Raw genomic sequence first — 26,705 nt, 5'->3', positions numbered from 1 at the left:
ATATAAATTGACATTTTGGGTATACATGGACGGATTTAATCGGAAAAAATACCCAATTGTGATGTTTATGGGACATATAGGAGAGCCAACAAAGAAGCTAGTCAAAGGTAATGAATGTTTTATATTTTATTTCTGCGTTTTGTGTAGCGCCGGCTACGCTAATTATTTTGTTTACGTCCCCTTCAGGTATTTCGGGGTGTTGCATGCTATCAGATAATAGCTTCTCATGCTTTCGCCGAAAAGCATTTAAAAAATCTGACATGTTGGCTAGATTCACAACGAGTGTAGCTTTAATTCAGTACCCTGCATGTGTGTTTTAATGAAAGTTTGAGTTTTATCGAGTACTATTAGCATTTGGCGTTGCGCACTTCCATTTCCTGTTGGCTAGGTGAGACGCTGGCGTCTCACCTGGCTCTAAGAGGTTTTAAATAGTTGTCTCTAAGATTTGTATTTGATCATGTACAGTGTCTTTGGAAAGTATTCAGAACGCTTGACTTTTTTCACATTTTGTTAGGTTAGAGTCTTATTCAAAAATGTATTCAATAGTTTTTTTCCCCTCATCAATCTACACACAATACCCCATAATGACAAAGCAAAAACAGGTTTTTAGAAATTGTTGCAAATAAAATATACAAATAAACTGAAATATAACATTTACATAAGTATTCAGACCGTTTACTCAGCACCTTTGGCAGCGGTTACAGCCTTCTTGGGTATGACGCTACAAGTTTGGCACACCTGTATTTAGGGAGTTTACTTTCTAGAGCTCTGTCAGAGTGACCATTGGGTTCTTGGTCACCTCCCTGACCAAGGCCCTTCTCCCCCGATTGCTCAGTTTGGCAGGGTGACCAGCTCTGGGAAGAGTCTTGGTGGCTACAAACTTCTTCTATTTAAGAATGATGGATGCCACTGTGTTCTTTGGGACCTTCAATGCTGTAGATTTTTTTTCTTGCCCTTCCCCAGATCTGTACCTCGACACAACCATGTCTCAGAGCTCTACGGGCAAATTCCTTTGACCTCATAGCTTGGTTTTTGCTCTGACATGCACTGTAGAACATTATAGAGACAGATATGTGCCTTTACAAATCATGTCCAATCAATTGAATTTACCACAGGTGGACTCCAATCAAGTTGTAGAAACATCTCAAGGATATTCAATGGAAACAGGATGCATCTGAGCTTTTTTTAATCAATTTTAGAATAAGGCTGTAATGTAACAAAATGTGGAAAAAGTCATGAGGTCTGAATCCTTTCTGAAGGCAGTTTGTTTATGCTGTTGGTTATTTTTTAATTTATTTTTTTACAGCTTTTTTGCTACATATTCATACATTTTACATGTACATTTTACATACTTTTATATAAAGCAGTCACATAACAATAATACATTACCAAACATAAACTCTTTAATCCCACCCCTCAGCCACACTCAGCCCATCCCACCTATCACCATAGACCTCAGCTCTTTAATCCCACCCCTCAGCCATACTCAGCCCATCCCACCTATCACCATAGACCTCAGCTCTTTAATCCCACCCCTCAGCCACTCTCATTGTATTATATTGTATTATATTATTTATTGACTGACTATTGCTTTCCAAATCGCCCAACACTGCTATTTGTAAGGTTCATTTTAAGTGAATGTTGTGATTTTTGAAACATTCCTAAACCTGTGACCAGAAACAAGCTACATAAGGAAAATACAAGAATAAATGATCTATTGATTCTGTCTCTTCGCAGCAAAATCTACAGAACTGAGATTGTTGTATGTCCCATGCCCCATGTTTGTTTGTTATACAGCCAAAAATATTGGAGATGTGGTTTATCCATACATCTCTGTTTTGGATAGATAAATCTTCATGTTGTTGTTTGTTTAGTGTGTTCCAATTTTCCCAGAAGTGGTTAGATTCTATGGATTCTTCAATTACATTGAGCTGATTTCTGACATGCTATTCCTTCTTTTTCCGTAGTCTATTTCTGTATTGTTTTAGTGATTCACCATATTGAAGATGTAGGCTCAGGTTTTCTGGATCTCTATGTTTTTGGTTGGATAGGTTTCTTAATTTATTTCTTAGGTTTTTCCATTCTTCATCAAACTATTTGTCATTGTTGTTAACAGTTTTAGATTTGAAAGGGAATCTGAGAGGTCAAATATACTGTTTATGATTCTACTGCCAAGTTTGCACCTTCACTATCACAGTGAAATGTATTGTCCAGGAAGTTGTCTAAAAGGGATTTGCCTAATAGTTTTTTGGTAGGTTTCCACACTACATTCCTTCCATCTATAGCATTTCTTAATATTATTCAGTTCCTTTGGCTTTGATGCCTCATGATTGAGTATTGCTCTGTTCAAGTAAAATGTGATTTTGTTGTGATCTGATAGGGGTGTCAGTGGACTGATTGTGAACGCTCTAAGAGACTCTGGGTTGAGGTCAGTGATAAAGTAGTCTACAGTACTACTGCCAGTAGATGAGCTATAGGTGTACCTACCATAGGTGTCCCTTCGAAGCCTACCATCAACTATGTACATACCCAGCATGCGACAGAGCTGCATGAGTTGTGACCCGTTTTTGTTGGTTATGTTGTCGTTGTTGTGTCTAGGGGGGCATATGGGGGAGGGAATGCTGACACCTCCAGGTAGGTATTTGTCCCCCTGTGTGCTGAGGGTGTCCGGTTCTTGTCCAGTTCTGGTGTTTAGGTCGCCACAGACTAGTACATGTCCCTGAGCCTGGAAATGGTTGATCTCCCCTGTAGGATGGAGAAGCTGTCTTCATTAAAGTATGGGGATTCTAGTGGTGGGATATAGGTAGCACACAGGAGGACATTATCCTCTGTTGAGATAATTTCCTTTTGAATTTCTCTCTCTCTCTCTCTGTCTCACTCACACACACACACACACACACACACACACACACACACACACACACACACACACACACACACACACACACACACACACACACACACACACACACACACACACACACACACACACACAAACATTGACTCTACAATGCCATAGCTGTAGTTGTTCATGACTGCTAACATTTGTTGGTTTCCACAAGACAAAATTAAAATGAACCCCCTGAACTGCATTGTTTCATTTCACTTCCAGTGATTCAACACTGATGTTCACCATGGAAAGCTGTGGGAAGCTGGCTCATTGAGATCTAAATATTTCCTTCACAGCCCTCAGAGGGCTAGTCTGTTTCTGAGCATAAATGGGTGTGTTTGTTTGCCTGAACATTTATGTACTGTATGATCAAAATGGTGTGTGTGCATGCGTGCGTGTTTTTGAAAGTGTGTATATTATATTGTACAATGGTGCCTTCAGGGGTGCGCTCGTGTGCATATTTGTGTGTACAGCATGACAGCATGCATCGGTGCGTTTTGGTCTGTCTGGGCAGAACCTACTCTCGCTGTCTCTCTTTTTTTTGTAGGACTTATCCTCCAGGCCTGTCGTCTCTTCCCGGCTGGGGAGTCTTCTAGAAGGGGGCCCCTCTTGACCACCATGAAAGGGTTAGGAGCCAAACGCAACCGCCATCTGTCTGACTCCTGCGACCCCACCCAGGGCCCCCCGGAGCCCCTGTACTCACACCAGGCCTCCACCCTGCCTCGGAGCCCCTATCTCCTCAGCCCCACCAGCATGGACCACTACGGCACCATGGATCCCCGCCACTACAACCCCAGTATGGAAGCCCACCACAACCAGGGATCCCTGCCCCTGGACTACTCCCTCCCCCTCAACAACCAGCTGTCCAACAGCAGCACCTTCCCCCATGTCCACTACAACTCCCATTATGACCCCAGCGACTTCTCCCCGCCACAGGAGGACAGCATCGGCGGCATAAGTACAGGAACCCTGGGCACCTCCATGTCGATGGGGATGGGGATGCATGGAATGGGAGGCCTACAGAGCAGCCGGGGGGCCATGATCACCAGTGGTTCGGCTACTATCTCCGGCGGGGCCAAGATGAACCGGCAGTTGCAGCCCAACCTGTTGGACCAGTTGGAGAAGCAGCTGCCCGGGGGGCCTCGTGACGGCTTCAGCACACTGCAGTTCCACCGGAGCACATCGGCTGCCCTCTCCGTCGCCTCCAAGCAGCGCACCGACAGCCCCGGGCGCATCCGTAACCTGATGTGCTCCGTCCAGAAGCTCTTCGCCAAGTCACAGTCCATGGACGGTCACAACCTCAAGGGCGTCAACGGGCGTTCAGGGACAGGTAGCGGTAGCGGCGGGACCTCGTCCGGAACCGAGGACAGCGGGAAGCGGGACCGGCGAGCAAAGAGCAAAGACCGGGGCGGAGCCAAGTCAGATGGGGGCGGGACGGGCAAGCGGCGGCCGCGTTCCAACATGTCGGGCTACTGGAGCTCGGACGACCTGGACAACGCCGACCTCAGCAACTACCGCAACCCCATAGCCATGACGCTGGGACGCCCAACCACCCATGCCACCCAGCACACCACCCATGGTATTACCTACGATGCTCAGCAGGGGGCACTACAGCAGCAGCAGGGACAGCAGAGCCGCTACGTGGTCCACAGTGGCTACAACACCATTAGTTCGTCTAAGAGCAGCAACGAAGTCATGAAGTACCAGCAGATGCTGGCAGGACCCGGAGGTGGGGGAGGAGGGGGAGGAGGGATCAGCATGGGAGTGAACACTAATGACTTTATAAAGGGAGGTTCGTGGTCGACGCTGACCCTGGGTCAGCCCAGGCAGGTGCTGCAGAAGGGCCACTCGGCTACCCTAGACCGGTCCATGCTCAAGTCCAAGTCGTGCCAGCAGGAGCTTGCCTGCCACTACCTGCAAGTGGGCCGACAGGTGAGTATTATTTAAACAATTTCTGTTGTCAAACAGTTATCATCATATCGGATGAAGTGCTGGACATAAAACAAATGTGGAGACAAAGAATAAAGCATACTTAAATACAAATATATTTACTGTCAAGACAGTTTGTCAGGTCTGACAAAGATCTGTTTGGATCAAAACATAAAACATAAAAGTACTGTAAGTGTTGGACCATTTGAGTGTCAGGTTGATTATTCCTCCACTATGTCTCAGTCAGCTGTCAGTTTGTTCCGTTTATTTAACTAAAATATGGTCATTTCTGCAAATGTTTTCTTTTATGAGCCTGACTTTATGTGCTGACATTTATGACATACCACTGTAAATGGCACACACAATTCCATGTGACATTAACATGCTGTTATATAAATGTCAGTTCCAAGTCTACCTATAGAATTGTTTTGACTTTGTTTTCAAGTTTGAAAGTAAAGATATTCAGGGAGGAGTTGGTAACTGCCCCGTAGCACTCAAATAATTGTATTTATTTATTGTGTAATCGATAAAACCATATCTATGGTCAAGAAAAGTAGAGTGTGAGTCCCTCAGTGATACATTTTGGATCCTCTTTAGCCCATACTGTAGATACTGTAGATTATAGAGTGAATACTGTAAAACAAATGACATTATGTAAAAAAAAATATTATACTGTCAAAATCATGTCAATATAAATGGCATAAGGATAAAATGTCATATAGAAAAACATATCTGGGTTGCTGCTTCTTGCAGGGGGACTGGAGTAGCACGCTGGGCCGCAGCGGAGGAGGAGGAGCCAATGAGATCCCATGTCGGCGCATGCGGAGCGGCAGCTACGTGAAGGCCATGGGTGACCTAGAGGACAGCGACGACTCGGACGGCAGCCCCAAGCCCTCGCCCAAAATGGCCGCCCGCCGTCAGAGTTACCTCAGGGCCACCCAGCAGTCTCTGAGCGACCAGCTACCGCCACGCAAGTAAGCTCAGTGCCAAAGTTTCATAGCATGGACAATGGACATGTAAGCATAATGACATACAGTGCATTCGGAAAGTATTCAGACCCCTTGACTTTTTCCACATTTTGTTATGTTATAGACTTATTCTAAAATTGATTAAATAAAACATTTCCCTCATGAATCTACACACAATGCCCCATAATGACAAAGCAAATCTATTTATTTATTTATCCGTTATTTTTCCAGGTAAGTTGACTGAGAACACATTCTCATTTGCAGCAACGATCTGGGGAATAGTTACAGGGGAGAGGAGGGGGATGAATGAACCAATTGTAAACTGGGGATTATTAGGTGACCGTGATGGTTTGAGGGCCAGATTGGGAATTTAGCCAGGACACCGGGGTTAACACCCCTACTCTTACGATAAGTGCCATGGAATCTTTAATACAGGTTTTTAGAAATGTTTGCAAATTTATAAAAATAATAATAATAATACCTTATGTACATAAGTATTCAGACCCTTTGCTACTAGACTCGAAACTGAGCTCAGGTCCATCCTATTTCTATTGATCATCCTTGAGACATTTCTACAACTTGATTGGAGTCCACCTGTGGTAAATTCAATTGATTGGACATGATTTGGAAAGGCACACACCTGTTTATATAAGGTCCCACAGTTGATAGTGTATGTCAGAGCAAGAAGTCACAAGGTCGAAGGGATTGTCCGTAGAGCTCCGAGACAAGATTGTGTCGAGGCACAGATCTTTGGAAGGGCATCAATAAATGTATTCAGCATTGAAGGTCCCCAAGAACACTGTGGCCTCTATCATTCTTAAATGGAAGAAGTTTGGAACCACTAAGACTCTTAGAGCTTGCTGCCCGGGCAAACTAAGCAATCAGGGGTGAAGTGTCTTGGTCAGGAAGGTGACCAAGAACCCAATGGTCACTATGACAGATCTCCAGAGTTCCTCTCTGGAGATGGGAGAACCGTCCAGAAGGACAACCATCTCTGCAGCACTCCACCAATCAGGCCAGACAGAAGCCCCTCAGCAAAAGGCACATGACAGCCCGCTTGGAGTTTTCCAAAAGGCACCTAAAGGAATCTCAGACCATGAGAAACAAGATTCTGTGGTCTGATGAAACCAAGATTGAACTCTTTGGCCTGAATGCCAAGCGTCACGTCTGGAGGAAACCTGGCACCATCCCTACGGTGAAGCAGGGTGGTGGCAGCATCATGCTGTGTGGATGTTTTTCAGGAGCAGGGACTGGGATTGAGGGAAAGATGAACAAAGCAAAGTACAGAGAGGTCCTTGATGAAAACCTCAGGACCTCATACTGGGGTGAAGGTTCACCTTCCAACAGGACGATGACCCTAAGGACACAGCCAGACTTGAACCAAATCAAACATCTCTGGAGAGACCTGAAAAAAGTACTGAGTAAAAGGTCTGAATACTTGTGTAAATGTGTCATTTAAGTTTTTTTTATACATTTGCAAACATTTCTAAAAACCTGTTTTTGCTTTGTCATTCAAAAATCGAATTTAAAAAATGATCTATTTGTAGAATAAGGCTGTAACCTTAAAAAAAATGGATAAGGTCAAGGTGCCTGAATACTTTCCGAATGCACTGTATGACTTGGTAAAACACTCAGGTGGAAAGGAACCTAGACTAACAACAATAATTATTATGCATTTCAAACACGCAAGCAAAAACACACACAAATCCTCATGCCCACTCTCTCTTTCTCTCTCAAATCCATACATGTACACACATACACACACAGACTAACCACACACACATGGCCCATGGCACCATTTCAAACGGAGGTGTAACGAGGAGAAAGGAGATGGTCAGGCTTCCAGCTCTTGGCATTCCAGTTAACAGGCAAACTAAAAGAGACTATAGCAAACACACACAGTCAGACAAGCTGTGCTCACTCAAGCGTGGGATTAAGCACTGTCAGACTCCCACCCCCTACACATGCCAGAGCTCCGATTACGGTTTCCTCATCCTTCATTTATTAAACGTTCCCACAACGTAACGGCTTGGCCTGAAATGATAGACTCCTCATACCGTAGCGTTTCCGCAACATCACAAACACGATGCCGCCTTCAGCTTCTGCTCAGACAGACAGTGAGTCACCACAAACTAAGCTATAGTCTCATCATCTCACACTGACTCACTGAGGTTTCTAGCACGTTGTCTCTAGATGACATCTCTTTCTGAAGCAGGCAGACACAGACTGGGCTAGACACAGAGGGACACAATGCATTTGGTATCCTATTAATTTTCACATAATGACAAAGAAAATGAACCCCCATTTGGATGAATAGTGGCAGAGAGTGGGAGCACCAATGAGCAAGCTGCTGTGTTTTGTTTTTAACGTCTCTGTTGATTTGCTCAAACAAAGACATTTGTTGTGTTCTCCGGGTTCTCTGTGGTCAGGGCTGTAATTGAAGTAAATTTGGCCCAATAAGATCTTAAACCTAATTTGGCACAAATGTAATTCCATTGGGGAGTTTAGAGTGGCTGGCTATTATTTGGTTCAGATTGCCACCACAAAATGAGGAAGTCTAAAGGCAAAAGGAATACAGTACAATTTCAGTCCACAAGAGGACAGCAAATCACGAAGCAATAAGCATACATGCCTGGTAATATCACTTTATCAAATTACGTCATTATAGAATCATGTTTTTGTCGACAGAGACAACACACACACCATAATAACGCAGCAGGAAGGTTTTCTTAAAGAAGTAAAAACATGGAGTAAAAAACACTTAAATGAATTTCAAACCTGCACGCTAAACAACTCTAACCCTGCTCCCCTCCCTGCCAAAAAAACAAATGCCACACCCCTGTTCTCCCTCGTGGTCTGCTCCACCCTGGTTGTCAGGAGCAGCAGAGCCCTGGATTACGCCATGCTGCAGGGGGAGCTGGAAGCACTGTGGTCTCCTCTGCACAGTGTGTCCTCTCTGCACCAACTGGGCAGGTCAGTGCTATGCAGCCAGCCAATCACCACCAAGGGGACAGGTTTACGCTTGCACCAGATTGGACGCTGTCCCCAATCAATCAGTCAGTCACCCAGACCCCAGGTCTTGCCCACCTCTTCAGTTCACCCATGCTCCGTCAGTGCCAACGCCATGCCACTCACCACCAGCCCTTTCCTCCAAGCTAATTCTCCCACCCCATAAAAGGAGTGTCATTGCCCAGCTTAGCACATTCCATGCCAGGGGTACCCTGTCTGTACTCAAGGATCATCACAATCACATGACAAGTGCAATGTCATGTCACTATCACTGTGTGCCAGGAAATACCAAAAAATTATAGGCTCTCTTTTGGTAATCCCATTCAGTATTTCTGAGCTGAATTTGGATAATTTTCCCTAATGCTCTTTAATGTTGGCACCATGATGCGTGGAACAAGGCTTTACATATGCTTGACCTGTGTATCATTGGCTTTGCATTGTTTGGGTGCTATATGGGGAATATTAATGTAATGAGATGAGATGGGAGATATATTATTCACAGGTGTTATAATGGGGCAGTGATGCTGACAGGTGATATGATGGGGGCAGTGATGCTGACAGGTGTTAGTAAGATGGGGCAGTGATGCTGACAGGTGTTATGATGGGGGCAGTGATGCTGACAGGTGTTATAATGGGGCAGTGATGCTGACAGGTGTTATAATGGGGCAGTGATGCTGACAGGTGTTATAATGGGGCAGTGATGCTGACAGGTGTTTAATGGGGGCAGTGATGCTGACAGGTGTTATGATGGGGCAGTGATGCTGACAGATGTTATGATGGGGGCAGTGATGCTGACAGGTGTTATGATGGGGCAGTGATGCTGACAGGTGGTATGATGGGGCAGTGATGCTGACAAGTGTTATAATGGGGCAGTGATACTGACAGGTGTTATACTGGGGCAGTGATGCTGACAGGTGTTATAATGGGGCAGTGATGCTGACAAGTGTTATAATGGGGCAGTGATACTGAGAGGTGTTATAATGAGGGCAGTGAGGCTGACAGGTGTTATAATGGGGGCAGTGAGGTTGACAGATGTTAGTAAGATGGGGCAGTGATGCTGACAGGTGTTATACTGGGGCAGTGATGCTGACAGATGTTCTGTTGGAGGCAGTGATGCTGACAGGTGTTATACTGGGGCAGTGATGCTGACAGGTGTTATAATGGGGCAGCGATGCTGACAGATGTTCTGTTGGAGGCAGTGATGCTGACAGGTGTTATACTGGGGCAGTGATGCTGACAGGTGTTGTAACGGGGGGCAGTGATGCTGACAGGTGTTATAATGGGGGCTGTGATGCTGACAGGTGTTATAATGGGGCAGCGATGCTGACAGATGTTCTGTTGGAGGCAGTGATGCTGACAGGTGTTATACTGGGGCAGTGATGCTGACAGGTGTTGTAATGGGGTCAGTGATACTGAGAGGTGTTATAATGGGGGCAGTGAGGCTGACAGGTGTTATAATGGTGGCAGCGATGCTGACAGATGTTCTGTTGGAGGCAGTGATGCTGACAGGTGTTATGATGGGAGCAGTGATGCTGATAGGTAATGAAAGGAACCAGGGATGAGAAGTGACCTAACCTGAACTTCTTTCTACCTTTCTCAATTCCTCTTCCCTATCATCTCCGTTCCTCTTCTTTTCTCTGCTTCTCTCCTCCTCCCCTTTCCTCTGATCTTATCCCCTTCTCTCACATCAACTCCACCCTCCTCCTCTCCTCTCCCTCATCCCCTTCTCTCCTCAAATCAACTCTACCCTCCTCTGCCTCCTTCCCTTCCCTCCTCACATCAACTCTACCATTCTCCTCTCCTTTCCTCTCCCTCCTCCCGTTCTCTCTGATCTCATCCCCCTCTCCTCTTCTCTCCTCCCCCTCTCCTCTCTTCCCCTGCTCCTCTCCTCTTCAGCTGTCTTCCTTCACTGCGAGAGCTGTCTACCAATCGTAGCCTGGACAACCTGGACTGTCTGGGGGATCCGGTGAGGGGCTCCCTGTTCCCCCGCTGGGACGATGAGGACTTCAGCCAGGGAGGCGGCTGCAGCACCCTGGGGAGGAGCAGCTACATGGGCCAGGTCAGAGGTCACCAGGGATGGGGTAGTGAGGTACAACTGGCATGTGACTTAAACTTCTCAGGATAATATTTTTTTTTTCTTCTCCTGATCCCCTTTCAGGTTTGTATATATTTTTTGTGTCAGAATAGTGGGACTGTACAGAAAGAGGGAGATAGATGTAGGCAGGCACAGACAGGAGAGTGACTGAGACAAGGCTCAAACCCTGTTGTCAAATGCTATGCGTTGGGAGCGTTACCACTACACCAGACTCTGGCATTTTAGACCATTTCATTGACCAGATTTTCATTTTAGAATGACCTATCACATAAACTCTCCACTCCTACACCTCAGTAGACTCTGTTCTAGAAGATTTTGTATACACTGGAATCCCAACACAGGAAGACCCATTACCCTTCTACTGACAAGGTCACCATGGTCATAAAGAGTGTGCATTTTACAAAAGGCCTGTCAAACTAGGCTTTACAGTCCATTAGTAAACTCAGCAAAAAAGGAAATGTCCCTTTTTCAGGACCCTGTCTTTCAAAGATAATTAGTAAAAATTCAAATAACTTCACAGATCTTCATTTAAAGGTTTTAAACACTGTTTCCCATGCTTGTTCTATGAACCACAAATAATTAATGAACATGCACCTGTGGAACGGTCGTTAAGACACTAACAGCTTACAGATGGTAGGCGATTAAGGTCACAGTTATGAAAACTTAGGACACTAAAGAGGCCTTTCTACTGACTTTGAAAAACACCAAAAGAAAGATGCCCAGGGACCCTGCTCATCTGTGTTAACATGCCTGCAGCAAGGATGCATGCTGCAAGGAGGCGTGAGGACTGCAGATGTGGCCAGGGAAATAAATTGCAATGTCCATACTGTGAGACGTCTAAGATAGCGCTACAAGGAGACAGGATGGACAGATGATCGTCCTCGCAGTGGCAGACCAAGTGTAACAACACCTGCACAGGATCGGTACATCCGAATATCACACCTGTGGGACAGGTACAGGATGGCAACAACAACTGCCCGAGTTACACCACCAGGAACGCACAATCCCTCCATCAGTGCTCAGACTGTCCGCAAGAGGCTGGACTGAGGGTCACGGTTTTGTCTCACCAGGGGTGAGATTCAATTTTATCGTTGAAGGAATGAGCGTTACACCGAGGCTTGTACTCTGGAGCGGGATCGATTTGGAGGTGGAGGGTCCGTCATGGTCTGGGGCAGTGTGTCACAGCATCATCGGACTGAGCTTGTTGTCATTGCAGGCAATCTCAACGCTGTGCGTTACAGGGAAGACACCCTCCTCCCATGTGGTTCTGAACTGGCAAATCTGGTGCAGTCCATGAGGAGGAGATGCACTGCAGTACTTAATGCAGCTGGTGGCCTCACCAGATACTGACTGTTACTTTTGATTTTGACCCCCTCTTCATTCAGGGACACATTATTCCATTTTTGTTAGTCACATGTCTGTGGAACTTATAACTGTGGAACTGACCGTCTCAGTTGTTGAATCTTATGTTCATACAAATATTTACACATGTTAAGTTTGCTGAAAATAAACGCAGTTGACAGTGAGAGGACGTTTCTTTTTTTTGCTGAGTTTACATGTTTAGCATTTTGACCCCATCTTGGGGAATTTAAAACGTTTAATTCCAAAAATGTGTGTTGATTTACATGTAAATTAGTAGAAGAGTCTAACGGTTTTCTACCGCTGAAGGAGAGGAGGACCAAAATGCAGCGTGGTTAGAGTTCAACATGTTTAATCAAGACCATACATGAGAGCACTACAAAATACAAAAACCAAAACAGTCCTATCTGGTGCAATGGCACAAAGACAGAAGACAATCACCCACAAAATACCCGAAGAACATGGCTGCCTAAATATGGTTCCCAGTCAGAGACAACGACAGACAGCTGCCTCTAATTAAGAACCAATCTAGGCAACCATAGACATACAAATTTACCTAGAAAGGAAACAGCCCCATAAACATACAAAACCCCTAGACAGCTTCCTCTAATTGAGAACCAATCTAGGCAACCATAGACATACAAAACTACCTAGAAAAGAAACAGCCCCATAAACATACAAAACCCCTAGACCAGGTAAATACATAAATCCCCCATGTCACACCCTGACCTAACCAAAATAATAAAGAAAACAAAGATAACTAAGGCAAAGAGTTATTTGGAGCTGCAAGGTACAATGTTAATTATTACACCCCATTATTTCAGAAAGCCTTCCTGTGAAATTTTTACTGTATATCAAACAAAACAGTACAACAATGCAATTGAGTAGACACATGCTGCTGTTATAAATATACAGTACTATAAGACTACTGGAGCAAAAACAGGTCTGGGACCAGGTTATAGATCTCATGCTCTCACTTTATCTCTCTCTTTCTCTCACTTGCTCTCTCTGTCACTGCTCCCTGCTCTTTGATTTGTTACCACTAAATCGTGAGGCCGAGCCAACTCCATAAGTTACAACTCAAGTACCATATTTATTATATTCCTGTCACTCCAACACTGTGTTAGGCTTGCATTTTAGTAAACTTGGTCATGTCCCTCAGACAAATCTCAGTCCTTCATTTGCACTGATGCTCTGATCTAATTTCTCACCAAGTTCATGCGAGTCAATCAAATTACTATTTTTTATGAGAAGTTAAGACATCTTTGATTAATACTATGAAAGTGACACAAACTAATTGGCAGTAAAAAAAAAAATAAATATGTAGCTTGTTAACTACCTTGGACTTTGACTATAAGTTGCTATAAGGAGTTGATTCGGGGTCGGGACAAAGTGTAACTGCTGCACTTTGCTTTCCTCTCACCCAGACTTAATACTGTAATGTGTCCTTTCGGCTGCATTTGATTGTATCCACAACTGTCACACAGGTGGAGCTAGCTCACCCCTCTAACAGACACTGTCAGCTATGCTCTCCATGGCAGACCTGGCTGAGTTCAAATAGTATTAGAAATTTGAAAAACTCAGGGTGTTTTCTTCAGCCTGCCTGAAGTACCCAATGGGTAGTGTTGGCACTTTTGGGACTATTCCATTGCTTCCAATACGCTAGGTAAGCCGGATTAAGCACAGTTAAAGTATTCAAAAAAAATCTAAATACTACTTGAACCCAGTTCTAATGACCATGCCTCTCTTGTCCTGGGTCTAACCATGCATTTCTGTCCCAGTCTGGACATCTAGCCTGAAGTAGGAGCCATGCAACGCTGTCCTCTCACTCTAGCATTGCCACCCAGACCATGATGCCAACCTATGCCACTAGTGCCAACCTGCCTCTCTCCTTCCAGCTGCAGGACCTGGAGATGATTAGCCAATGCTACGATGATAGCTGCTCTGAGTCGGCGTTCCGAGAATCCCACACACTCTCACACTCCCATTCCCAGGCGGTGGAGCCTCCGGATCTACCAATGCCCACGTGCTTCCGATCCCGTAGCCATAGCTACCTGCGGGCCATCCAGGCCGGATGCTCACAGGATGACGACACTGCTTCCGTGGACTCGGATTCACCGCCGCCCACCGCCACTACTGTTCACACCTATAGCACCAGCACTGGTGAGTAGGCTTACCTACTGATGCTGATCAATGGTTAGTTTTGCACTATTACCTGCTAATGGTTGAGCTTTACATTAGGGAGCTGGGTATTAGGTTAAGCTGATTCTAGATCTGTGCCTATGGGCAACTTCGCTGGATTCTTATTGTTGTTGCATTGTCGAGAAGGAACCCGCAAGTAAGCATTTCGTTGGATGGTACCATGTACATAAGACTAATGAAATGTCAACTTGAAAAAAGTGAATTATTGGATTATGGATTATGCAACATATCCTACACCGTCGCTGATTAAATTAAATTCCTGAATTAAGTTTTGTGTTATTGGTTTGTGGCTGCAAACTGTAATGCTGTGAGAAGAGGATTGTGAAAGTGATGTAATCTTATGGGTCGAGATTGACAGAGATTGACCTGGTTATTGGTTATGTTTGTGCATAGAATCATACCTGTGAGCTCTCTCTGTTTGAATGAGGCCTAACCAATAGAACTCTACATGAATCATTTCTTCTTGGCTAGTGACAGTTACCTAGCAATGGCCATTTTGTTTGTGGTGGCTGCAGGGGCGGAGCCAGAGGGGTGTCCGGGATGGACATTAACTTTTTTTGCTCTCCTGCAGAAGCTTTATAACTTTGTATCTGGCTGGTAAGTTCATCTCAAGTGTCTTACAGTTCAGAAAGAGCTGTATCCACAGCAGCAGCCCAGGGAACTACAAAGACTTACGGATGGAAGGTGGGCATGCAGATACACAAATGTTCTGTCATGGTCTATGGATCCCCTGAAGTAGTCTTGGCCACCCCCTGGCCACCCCATGTATAAAACTCTAGTTCCGCCACTGGGGGCTGGCTGAGCAAGTACAGAGGCTGAAATAGACACTCGGTTCGTTAGAACTGACATCGTGAATTTCTTTGCTATTTTGTATCCACGTGCTACAATGCAGGTTACAGTGTGTAATGTTGGTTGTTGTCAAAAGCCTCCACATCGCGGAGCTGTTGACCGTTTTCGCCACGCCACTTGACCCGGTTTAAAGAGACCGTTTCCTGGACAGTAGGCTTTACCAAAAGCTTGCTGTTACTATTTATCGTCTTTGACAGATACTGTTTCGACTTTGGATGTTTAGAAGTCAACAGCTCCTGCGATGTTGTCTTCATTTAAAAAAATGATTTTTTCTTCTGATAGGCTACGAGGGTAAGTGTTTGGTGCCAATAGTGTGACTTTTATGGAAATATCTATCTCAATCGCTTCTCAAGTCCTGAACAGCTTTGCATTGTATATTGTTCGAGCATGTGACGCAAAGGATAGGCTACTGTATATACGATACTGTAGCCGCTGCTATTTGATTTTGAAAGTAAACCTGCGGCGAGGACACAGTTGAGCTCTCTGAGGTATAACATTTGGCCACTGTCTATAGATGCGCAATAATCGGCAATCGAGATCAGAGCGCGCGCGATGTAGCCTAATGTAAAGTCAGGTTTCATTCATTATTGTGTGCGAAAGGCGGATCATATTGTATTTAACTGTACGTCGCAATGGATAAGAGCGTATGTTAAATGAAAATGTATTTTGTTTTGTGTAGGCTATTACCAATAAGGTATCTAGGTGTATCTGAGCAACTTCATTCTACATTTCTGTGAGAAAGAGAAGGAGAAGTTGTTCATATGGATATGTCTTGGCAATCAATTCTCATTGTCAACGAAGAAACCTCACTTGTAATGTATGCTTTTGGCTATGTAAGCTATACAAATAAAATGGGCATAATAGCTATATCGCCCTGAACCAGTGAAAGCAAATATGTTAGTCACATGGTAAGACCGGTAAGACTGACTGGGAATTATGTGACATATTCCATTTGTTTTGTTTAGCATCATTGTAGCCATACAGCAAGGTTTCTCAAAATTGATCCTGGGTCCACGGTTAGTTTTTTGCCTTAACACTACACAGCTGATTCAAATAACCAACTCATCATCAAAAGTGTTGATTATTTGAATCAGCTGCGTAGCGTTTCCCAAATTCAGTCCTCGGGACCCCAAGGGATGTCCGTTTTCTTGTTTTTGCCCGAGCACTACACAGCTGATTAAAATATTAAAAGCTTGATGGTTAGTTGATTATTTGAATCAGCTGTAGTGGGGGCACCTGCCAAGTCCTAGACCTTTGGCCTGGTGGAAGGAACAAACACGCTCCATCATGGGAGGGATATTCCAGGGTGAAAGCTCAACAGCTCTCCCAGAAAAATGTCTCATTAGTGGAATGTGTGTAATATAGAGATGTGCACATATCTTCTGGGTACTCGGTTAAAGAGCATATTTGGCCCCTGTGCCCCTCTATTAGCCACTTCCCCTCTTCTGCTCTCTTTGCTAATCTGTTTCCATGTGGAGGGAGGAGATCTGGAGTAACATCTGCTAAATATGTGTATGAGACCAATAAAATTTGATTTGGATTCAATATGAGACAGCAATGCTCAGGAAACTAAATACCCAATGGGCAAAAACTAGTTGAATCAATGTTGTTTCCATGTCATTTCAACCATCAAAGTCATCAACGTGAGGGAATTTATTTATTTTTTCAACCAACTTTAACCAACATTTTGGTTGATTTCACATTGAATTCACATTAGTTGACAACTCAGTCAAATGTAAATGAAAACTAGACGTTGAACTGACTTGTCAGTAAATAGCTTGTCAGTAAATAGCTTGTCAGTAAATAGCTTGGCAGTAAATAGCTTGTCAGTATATAGCTTGGCAGTAAATAGCTTGGCAGTAAATAGCTTGGCAGTAAATAGCTTGGCAGTAAATAGCTTGGCAGTAAATAGCTTGTCAGTAAATAGCTTGGCAGTAAATAGCTTGGCAGTAAATAGTTGTGTTCTTCACTTACGTTCTAAATCACTTCTTTACATACTTTGGTCTTTTAAAGCCCTTTAATGGAGTTCCATCACCAACAGTGATGTAGGTTGTGGGAATGTGGTTGGCCAATGTCCCTTTTCCAGAAGATTCTCATAGCTAACTGTAGAACGCTATTAATAGGGGACAGACTCACTTGGCTGCGGTGAATCGACTGTGGTGAATGTCGAGAAAATTGTAGTTTTCAGTGATTAAATAGTGGTCCAGTTACCGAAGGGAGCCAAGAAACTGCAGTGTGTAATTTTCCTGACTCTCAGCCCTGCCTAGCATAGCAAAGAGCTAGTGAGCTACACAGTCGGCAGTGAAAGGACTGAGGATGACTCATTCATACCCATGAGCTCATAATATGACACTGAAACCTGGGTGTTAAGGGAGAGGTTAGCTGTAGCTATGTGGGTGTGATCTATGATCCATGAGATCATACCATTCTAAATGACCATCCTCCTCAACTCCTCCTAACCCACCGATGGAGATAAGCTATAGGGACTTTCTCAGCCTCACGATGTGTTCAGTTGGTGTAAACACAACACAGAATTCACAGGACTGACAGGAGTTAATTTGCCCTTTTCAATGTCGACCTTGCTTAGAATAGCAGCGGAATGTCTGGCTTTGGTTGAAGCAAGCCTTGTGAATTCTAGAGGGAAAGTGTGTTTTGTGAGTGAGATTGTGGCTAGTGTGGTCACACTGAAACAATAGTCCTAATTCTTCAGTCTGTTTTACTGTGGGCAGCAGTAATTGAAAAGAGGTTGGGGAGTTAATTTGGCCACTGAATGGGCTGAAGTCCTTAAGGGAAGGTAGCCAAACCACCAAGGCCAGGTCCAATCCTTTATGTTCTGTGGAGAGATTAATTGTCCAAGGAGGATGACAGGAAGGCTGGCAATTCCAAGATGGCAGATAAGCAGAAGCAAGTTAGGTTTTCGGTTGCTAGGATCAGGAAAGCAGGCACCTGATTTGTCTGTCCATTGTTTCTAATTGGCCAATCTCATTCCTATCTACGGTACATTTCCCATAAATTAGCATAGCGAGCCAAGAACATTTGTTATGTTCATTTTGGTTTTGTTTTATATAGTAGTTGGCAAGAGACCTACTACTAAGCACTTTTCTTGGAAGATGCTTAGTGCAATGTTTCTCAAATGATTGGGATTGTACTTTACGGTTCTGTGTGAGTGGAGTCATTTGGACACTACCTATGTTCAGTTATGTATTTTTTTTTCAAATCAAGCCGTCCCTGACCTCCAGTTGTCTCTGGGGAAGCAGGACAAACGACAGTACTAAATACAAGCTGCTGATATGCCTCTACCCCTTTACGTTGCCAGTGCCACAGCATCTGTCTGTTTCTTTTCACCCCTGATGACTAGTGAAAACTTTAGCACCCCCATCGACAGAGAGAAGGCCTTGTCCCACTTAGTATGGTCATTATTTTTGTAATGACAGTGTGCAAATCTATGGAAAGGTGAACAGGCAGGATTTTTTATTATTAGTTTATTATTAGTTTATAGATTAGTTTATAGATTAGTTTATTATTCCGTGACATTATTTTATAGAATGAATAATACAATTGAACAAAGCTGAATAAAATATAAATATTTTCTCCAAACGATTTGAGGGAGTGTGCACATGCAGCTATTCTGTGTTGAGCGGTTAACAAAGAAATAAGTATTCCTGTATATTTAATTTAGAGTTATTAATGTGCCTTTAGTTGTTCTACAAACATTGGGCTATGTTTTGATTTTTAATACATAGTATGGCTGCATGATGAGACTGATGATTTAAAAAAAAGTTGTTTGAAAGGCATGAGCTCTGCTTTGTTTTTTGCACAGGCGGTACTTACTCCAATAGTCTCTCATTCACAATTTGACATGCACTTGATAATGCCTCAAATTTCATGGCGGCATCCCCTTGTGGCCGTAATTCACCCTAAAAAAAATCCTGCCTGCTAATTATCTATAGGCTATGTTTCAACTTTTCAATTTCAAATGATTTTCTAACAAGTTGCATTTTCTAACAACAGTTTGAATTGAGCTGTGTTCCGCCTCCTCATTAATTCACATTCAGCGTTGCAGACACTTTATTTTTGAGGTTTTACTGAGCCATATAAACTTCTCTCTTCGAGGAGAGCCCCCCCCCCCCCCCCCCCCCCCCCCCCTCATGGACTGCACCAGATTTGCCAGTTTTTGCTGTGAGATGTTACCCCACTCTTTCACCAAGGCACCTGCAAGTTACTGGACATTTCTGGGGGGAATGGCCCTAGCTCTCACCCTCTGATCCAACAGGTCCCAGATGTGCTCAATGGGATTGAGATCCGGGCTCTTCGCTGGCCATGGCAGAACACTGTCATTGCTGTCTTGCAGGAAATCACACACAGAATGAGCACTATGGCTGGTGGCATTGTCATGCTGGAGGGTCATGTCAGGATGAGCCTGCAGGAAGGGTACCACATGAGGGAGGAGGATGTCTTCCTTGTAATGCACAGCGTTGAGATTGCCTGCAATGACAACAAGCCCAGTCCAATGATGCTGTGACACACCGCCCCAGACCATGACGGACCCTTCACCTCCAAATCGATCCCGCTACAGAGTACAGGCCTCGGTGTAACGCTCATTCCTTTGACGATAAACACAAAGTTGATCATCACCCCTGGTGAGACAATACAGCGTCTCGTCAGTGAAGGGCACTTTTGCCAGTACCGACTGGTCCAGCGATGGTGGGTTTGTGTCCATAGGCGACGTTGTTGCCGGTGATGTCTGATTAGGACCTGCCTTACAACAAGCCTACAATCCCTCAGTCCAGCCTCTCAGCCTATTGCGGATAGTCTGAGCACTGATGGAGGGATTGTGGTATAACTCTGGCAGTTGTTGTTGCCATCCTGTACTACTGCAAGGACGATCAGTCCGTTCTGTCTCCCTGTAGTGCTGTCTTAGGCATCTCACAGTACATACATTGCAATTTATTGCCCTGGCCACATCTGCAGTCCTCATGCCCCCTTGCAGCATGCCTAAGGTGCGTTCACACAAATGTGCAGGGACCCTGGGCATCTTTCTTGTGGAGTTTTTCAGAGTCAGTAGAAAGGCCTCTTTAGTGTCCTAAGTTTTCATAACTGTGACCTTAATCGCCTACCATCTGTAAGCTGTTAATGTCTTAACAACGTTCAACAGGTGCATGTTCATTAATTGTTTATGGTTCATTTAACAAGCATGGGAAACAGTGTTTAAACCCTTTACAATGAATATCTGTGAAGTTATTTGTATTTTTATGAATTATCTTTGAAAGACAGGGTCCTGAAAAAGGGACGTTTCTTTTTTTGCTGAGTTTATGTAGCATAATGTATTTACAGTTTTATTCACAAGTACTCGTGACAAATAATGCATTCTGATTATTTCATATATTGTAATGGACACCTATGATGTGTGTAAAATACTTTTTTGAAGGTTTTACTGATTATAATGAGCTAATCTATTTGCCAGCTATGTGTGGCGCCATGTTTGTTGACATTATACAATGCATTCTGGGTGTCACGTAATCTGTCAGACCAAAGATGTTATAATGAGGTGAAGGAATGGTTCACTCATCTTTCGGGTAAACTTCCGGAAGTGAATGAAGGCAAGTGGATGATCGTAGACGACACACCCCCTTCAACATGCATACTATAAACAGACCAAACTCATGTTGTCTCCTTTTAATATCTTTGGTTGATGAAAAAAAAAACATTCCAGTGCACAAACTACCCATTTTCAGAATACTTTCGATTTCTAGAAAGAGTTTTACTTCATTATTTCAATCAATGGTGAGCTCACCCATGACTTAATTATAACTTTGTAAAGACTTTGTAAAATGTTTCTGTGAAAAAAAGTGTTGCCAGCTCAAATGCTTATTGTTATGTCAATTGAAAATGGACATTCTAAATAAGCATTCTAATCAAACGTTCTCATCACACCGGTTTGATCATAGGCAACAGGGACCACTATAGATTGATCACACCTGTTTGTTGGTCCGTGTGAAAAGGTTAAATATATTGTTAGAACTGTCCACATTGACTTTTCGTCAGCCAACAAGATGAGTAGGACTAACCAACAGAAAAAACACTAGTCTATGTCAATCTACTATCCCCCATAGTACAAAAGTCAACCTATTCTATTCTGCACGACAAATAAATATTCCAAACATAGTCTGGGACAGTTGTGGGATGGGATAGATCCCAAATTAATACAACCACTAATAGTTTATCAACATTTTAAGCTAAAGGTTTTGATCTGTTGCATCAGCGACATTGCATAAAAAACAATGTCGCTGATGCAACAGATCAAAACCTTTAGCTTAAAATGTTGATAAACTATTAGGCTACTTCTTCACATTATAAGCGCAGCAATGCGCACATGGTACTAGACTATAAGCGCAAATGTTCCATTAGCGGAAAACACCATTATCAAAAGTGACTGCAAATGCAATTATGCAGGTAATGCTTTTATTATAAATGTGCATTATTTTTTTTATTTACCCCTTTTTCTCCCCAATTTCATGGTATCCAATTGGTTGTTAGTCATGTCCCATCGCTGCAACTCCGGTATGGACTCTGGAGAGGTGAAGGTCAAGAGCCGTGCGTCTGTAACGTCTGCTTCCAACTCATAAAACACATAAATCCCCTGAACACAGTTCACTTTCCAGCTCACTCTCGCAAACACATAAATCCCCTGAACACAGCTCACTTTCCAGCTCACATTTTCAGACACATAGATCCCCTGAACACAGCTCACTTTCCAGCTCACATTTTCAGACACATAGATCCCCTGAATGCAACTCACTCTCCAGATCCCAATCACCTGAATTCTGTGTATGACCTTCGGCCTGCCCCTGGACCCAGCAACCTGCCTCCTCCTGTTGTCCTTTACTAATAAACACCTGCTGTGCCCTGCGCTTGAAACCAGCACTCTGTCTCCCATTATAACCATTGCAGCATCCTCCGAAACACAACCCAGCCAAGTTGCGCTGCTTCTTGACACAATGGCCGCTTAACCCGGAAGCCTGCACCAATGTGGTGACCGTGTCATGTAATGTTCATCATAGGTACACTTCAACTATGACAGACAAAATGAGAAAAAAAATCCAGAAAATCACATTGTAGGATTTTTTATTAATTTATTTGCAAATGATGGTGGAAAATAAGTATTTGGTCAATAACAAAAGTTGATCTCAATACTTTGTTATATACCCTTTGTTGGCAATGACAGAGGTCAAACCTTTTCTGTAAGTCTTCACAAGGTTTTCACACACTGTTGCTGGTATTTTGGCCCATTCCTCCATGCAGATCTCCTCTAGAGCAGTGATGTTTTGGGGCTGTTGCTGGGCAAAACGGACTTTCAACTCCCTCCAAAGATTTTCTATGGGGTTGAGATCTGGAGACTGGCTAGGCCACTCCAGGACCTTGAAATGCTTCTTACCAAGCCACTCCTTCATTGCCCGGGTGGTGTGTTTGGGATCATTGTCACGTTTCATCTTCAATGCCCTTGCTGATGGAAGGAGGTTTTCACTCAAAATCTCACGATGCATGGCCCCATTCATTCTTTCCTTTACACGGATCAGTCGTCCTGTCCCTTTGCAGAAAAATAGGCCCCAAAGCATGATGTTTCCACCCCCATGCTTCACAGTAGGTATGGTGTTCTTTGGATGCAACTCAGCATTCTTTGTCCTCCAAACACGACGAGTTGAGTTTTTACCAAAAAGTTATATTTTGGTTTCATCTGACCATATGACATTCTCCCAATCTTCTTCTGGATCATCCAAATGCTCTCTAGCAAACTTCAGACGGGCCTGGACATGTACTGGCTTAAGCAGGGGGACACGTCTGGCACTGCAGGATTTGAGTCCCTGGCGGCGTAGTGTATTACTTTGGTCCCAGCTCTCTGCAGGTCATTCACTAGGTCCCCCCGTGTGGTTCTTGTGATCATTTTGACCCCACGGGGTGAAATCTTGCGTGGAGCCCCAGATCGAGGGAGATTATCAGTGGTCTTGTATGTCTTCCATTTCCTAATTATTGCTCCCATAGATGATTTCTTCAAACCAAGCTGCTTACCTATTGCAGATTCAGTCTTCCCAGCAGGTCTACAATTTTGTTTCTGGTGTCCTTTGACAGCTCTTTGGTCTTGGCCATAGTGGAGTTTGGAGTGTGACTGTTTGAGGTTGTGGACAGGTGTCTTTTATACTGATAACAAGTTCAAACAGGTGCCATTAATACAGGTAACGAGTGGAGGACAGAGGAGCCTCTTAAAGAAGAAGTTACAGGTCTGTGAGAGCCAGAAATCTTGCTTGTTTGTAGGTGACCAAATCCTTATTTTCCACCATAATTTGCAAATAAATTCATTAAAAATCCTACAATGTGATTTTCTGGATTTTTCTCATTTTGTCTGTCATAGTTGAAGTGATGAAAATTACAGGCCTCTCTCATCTTTTTAAGTGGGACAACTTGCACAATTGGTGGCTGACTAAATACTTTTTTGCCCCACTGTATATGCCAGTTAGGCTCTGCACCACTTGTAAAGCGGATTAATGTGCTTAATTTTATTAAGTTATTTGGCCACTTTGGTTGGGGTACAAACCTTATTAAAAATATAGGCCCATGGGCTAGGCTACATAAGGTGTGCAACTGTGATTTGAAAAAGTCGCAAAAAAAGGCATTGTTTCTTATGCTGGGCATCATTCACAAGTGATAATATACTGTATAATTCACAATAATATTGTCATCCATTAGACTATTCTTGATTTAATCTTGTCTTTACATATACTAAATAATATTTGTGACATTTGTTTTGATTTAGAATGGACCATTATCCTGCACCTGTATCCTAACGGGCAACAGGGAAAAATACATGTAATCTATTCACTTAAATAGTGAATGGAGGACGCTTTTCCCTGTGGTTTATTTTCATGCCAGCCAGGTAGGCTATACTCCTGTTATAAATATAAGCAATGTGCTTAATATTAGGAAAGTTGATTAAAAATATATAGTTGGACTAGCCTATAGAAAGCTGATGTGATCCTCGTCTTTTTATTAGTGGCCATCACTCTATTTTCTCCTGCAATTTCATAGCCTATAGAAATGTTGTGCAACATGAGCTCACGGCTCTCATAAAGATTCACCATTACATTTGCATTGCTGTCATATTGATTAGAGGGACAATAGAGGGCTGAATACCAGGCAGTTATCAAGTTTGGTAGGCTACTAATGAACAGCAGCAGCATCAGAGCTTGGAGAAGCCTAATTACCGTGACTAAACGGTCATGTGGAATTTGACTGCCTTTATGACTCGTGACCGCCGGTGTGGCGGTAAGAAAGTCACCGCAACAGCCATACTGCCAATGGGCCTGTAATCATCTCATTTTTTTTTTTGCATCGCCAGTTCTTCTTGGGAGCGAGATCTAGTGGGGGAGAGATTAAGTGATAGATGCTGAATATTTGTTTTAGTACACTGTTTTGTCATTAGTGTTGCTGGGGTATCTGCGGTTCATTGTCATATGTGCTTATTACCTGACATTTTGTTCATTATGTAATGAAGTCCTTGCCTTTGCATCAGTGTGAAAGTTTCAGGTTCTCAGCTAAACAGTAAGTAATTTGTAAACAGACACGTACAATGACTTGTCATGACAACTATCCTGCTTAGTTTGCATCAGGAGGTTGCCTTGCAGTTGGACAGTTTAAGGTGCCACATGGTTGGGTTAGCGTCTGTCCATTATGCAGCATTGTTTACACCTCCAAAAAACTCATGAACTAGTCTCACAAGTGGACAGCTAGACCAATGTCCAGAGGGCAGGATAAGACCAGACCGTTGGCTCCTTTCACATTCCACAGAGTAAACATTTTGAACAAAGCTCCGGGTTGTTGCATAACTTCTGGTTAAGTCAGAACAGCTGCTCTTATTTAATATAATTGCACTTCGGGGATGGCAGCCAGCAATGAGTACAGAATGAGCTTCATTAAGTCAGGAAAGGTATTTAGATTGACTGTTTGCAAAGCCTTAAACTGTTTTGCAGATGGGTTCTGAATGCGAGCTTTGTCAGCATCACAATTCTGTACATTACTGGTGGAAGGATTAGTTGCATTATCGCAGTCATCACACACTGGGCTGACTATGTTGTATGTAAGTGATTAGGCGTAACAGACAGAATTTGGAGGGAAATTTACTCCGGAGACCTGCACTCTCTTCCGCTATCCATATTAGATCTCACATTTAATTGGCATTTAAAGGAAAATTCCACCCTAAAACTATCTTTGAAAGTTAAATATCTTGAAAACTTTGCTGACATGCAAAATATTTTGGGACTACATCAAAAATGGACTAATAAAACAAATGCCAAAAGATGGTTTAATTTCAGTGGCTTCCTTTCCTTCATCTTGACTAATCTGAAGATATCAGGCTAGGGGAAAGCAATATGGGAGGATGCCTTCACCAGTCCATTTCTTTAATGGCAGGTGCAAATGGCCCAGAGAAGACATTTAAAGGAATCTACTTTAAACTATTGAGATGCATGTTTTTGCCTTCTTTAAATGTTTTCACTCTCCTGTATCCTGAGCTAGCCTGATGTACATTGCCTTCAGAAAGTATTCACACCCCTTACCTTTTTCCACATTTTATTGTGTTACATCCTGAATTAAAAATAGAATAAATGTAGATGTTTTGTTTCTGGCCTGCACATAATGCCCCATAATGTGAAAGTGGAATTATGTTTTTAGAAATTGTAATTAAAATTGACAAGTTGAAACGTCAATATATTCAACCCCTTTGTTATGGCAAGCCTAAATAAATTCAGAAGTAAATATTTCTTAACAAGTCACGTAAGAAGTTTAATGGACTCACTGTGTGTGCAATAAGTGTTAAACATGATTTTTGAATGACTACTTCATCTCTGCACCCCACTCATACGATTATCTGTAAGGTCCCTCAGCTGAACAGTGAATTTCAAACACAGATTCAATGACAAAGACTAGGGAGGTTTCCAATTCATCGCAAAGAAGATCACCTATTGGTAGATTGGTAAAAATTAAACAAGCAGACATTGAATATCCCTTTGATCAATGCGAACTTATTAATTACACTTTTGATGGTGTATAAATACACCCAATCACTACAAAGATACAGGAGTTGTTCCTAACTCAGTTGCCGGAGAGGAAGGAAACCATTCAGGGATTTCACACAAGGCCAATCGTGACTTTAAAATAGTTAGAGTTTAATGGCTGTGATAGGAAAAAACTGAGGAAAAACTACTTTGGAGTTACTCCACAATACAAACCTAAATGACAAAGTGACAAGAAGGAATCCTGTTCAGGTTTAAAATAAAGTAAAACTGCAAAAAATGTGGCAAAGAAATTGACTTTATTTCCTGAATAAAAAGTTTGGGGCAAATCCGACAACACA

At 43.2% G+C, this 26,705-nt stretch overlaps 1 protein-coding gene across 2 annotated transcripts in view; it reads left to right on the top strand.

The window, feature by feature from the left end:
- The window catches only part of LOC110528483 (disks large-associated protein 4), a 210,256-nt gene that overhangs the window by 149,211 nt on the left and 34,340 nt on the right, over positions 1-26,705 (top strand). For both annotated transcript variants that reach the window (XM_036984063.1, XM_036984062.1), the window contains exons 4-7: positions 3,438-4,822; positions 5,573-5,793; positions 10,693-10,855; positions 14,149-14,413. In XM_036984063.1, coding sequence (XP_036839958.1) covers positions 3,509-4,822; positions 5,573-5,793; positions 10,693-10,855; positions 14,149-14,413 — 1,963 coding nt within the window. In that variant the 5' untranslated portion in view covers positions 3,438-3,508. The remainder of the gene's footprint in view (positions 1-3,437; positions 4,823-5,572; positions 5,794-10,692; positions 10,856-14,148; positions 14,414-26,705) is intronic.

Source organism: Oncorhynchus mykiss, chromosome 7, assembly GCF_013265735.2.
Source record: "Oncorhynchus mykiss isolate Arlee chromosome 7, USDA_OmykA_1.1, whole genome shotgun sequence".
In the NCBI taxonomy this organism is placed as follows: domain Eukaryota; kingdom Metazoa; phylum Chordata; class Actinopteri; order Salmoniformes; family Salmonidae; genus Oncorhynchus; species Oncorhynchus mykiss.
The sequence above is the reverse complement of the archived record's forward strand: the minus strand, read 5'-3'. Positions and strand labels throughout refer to the sequence as shown.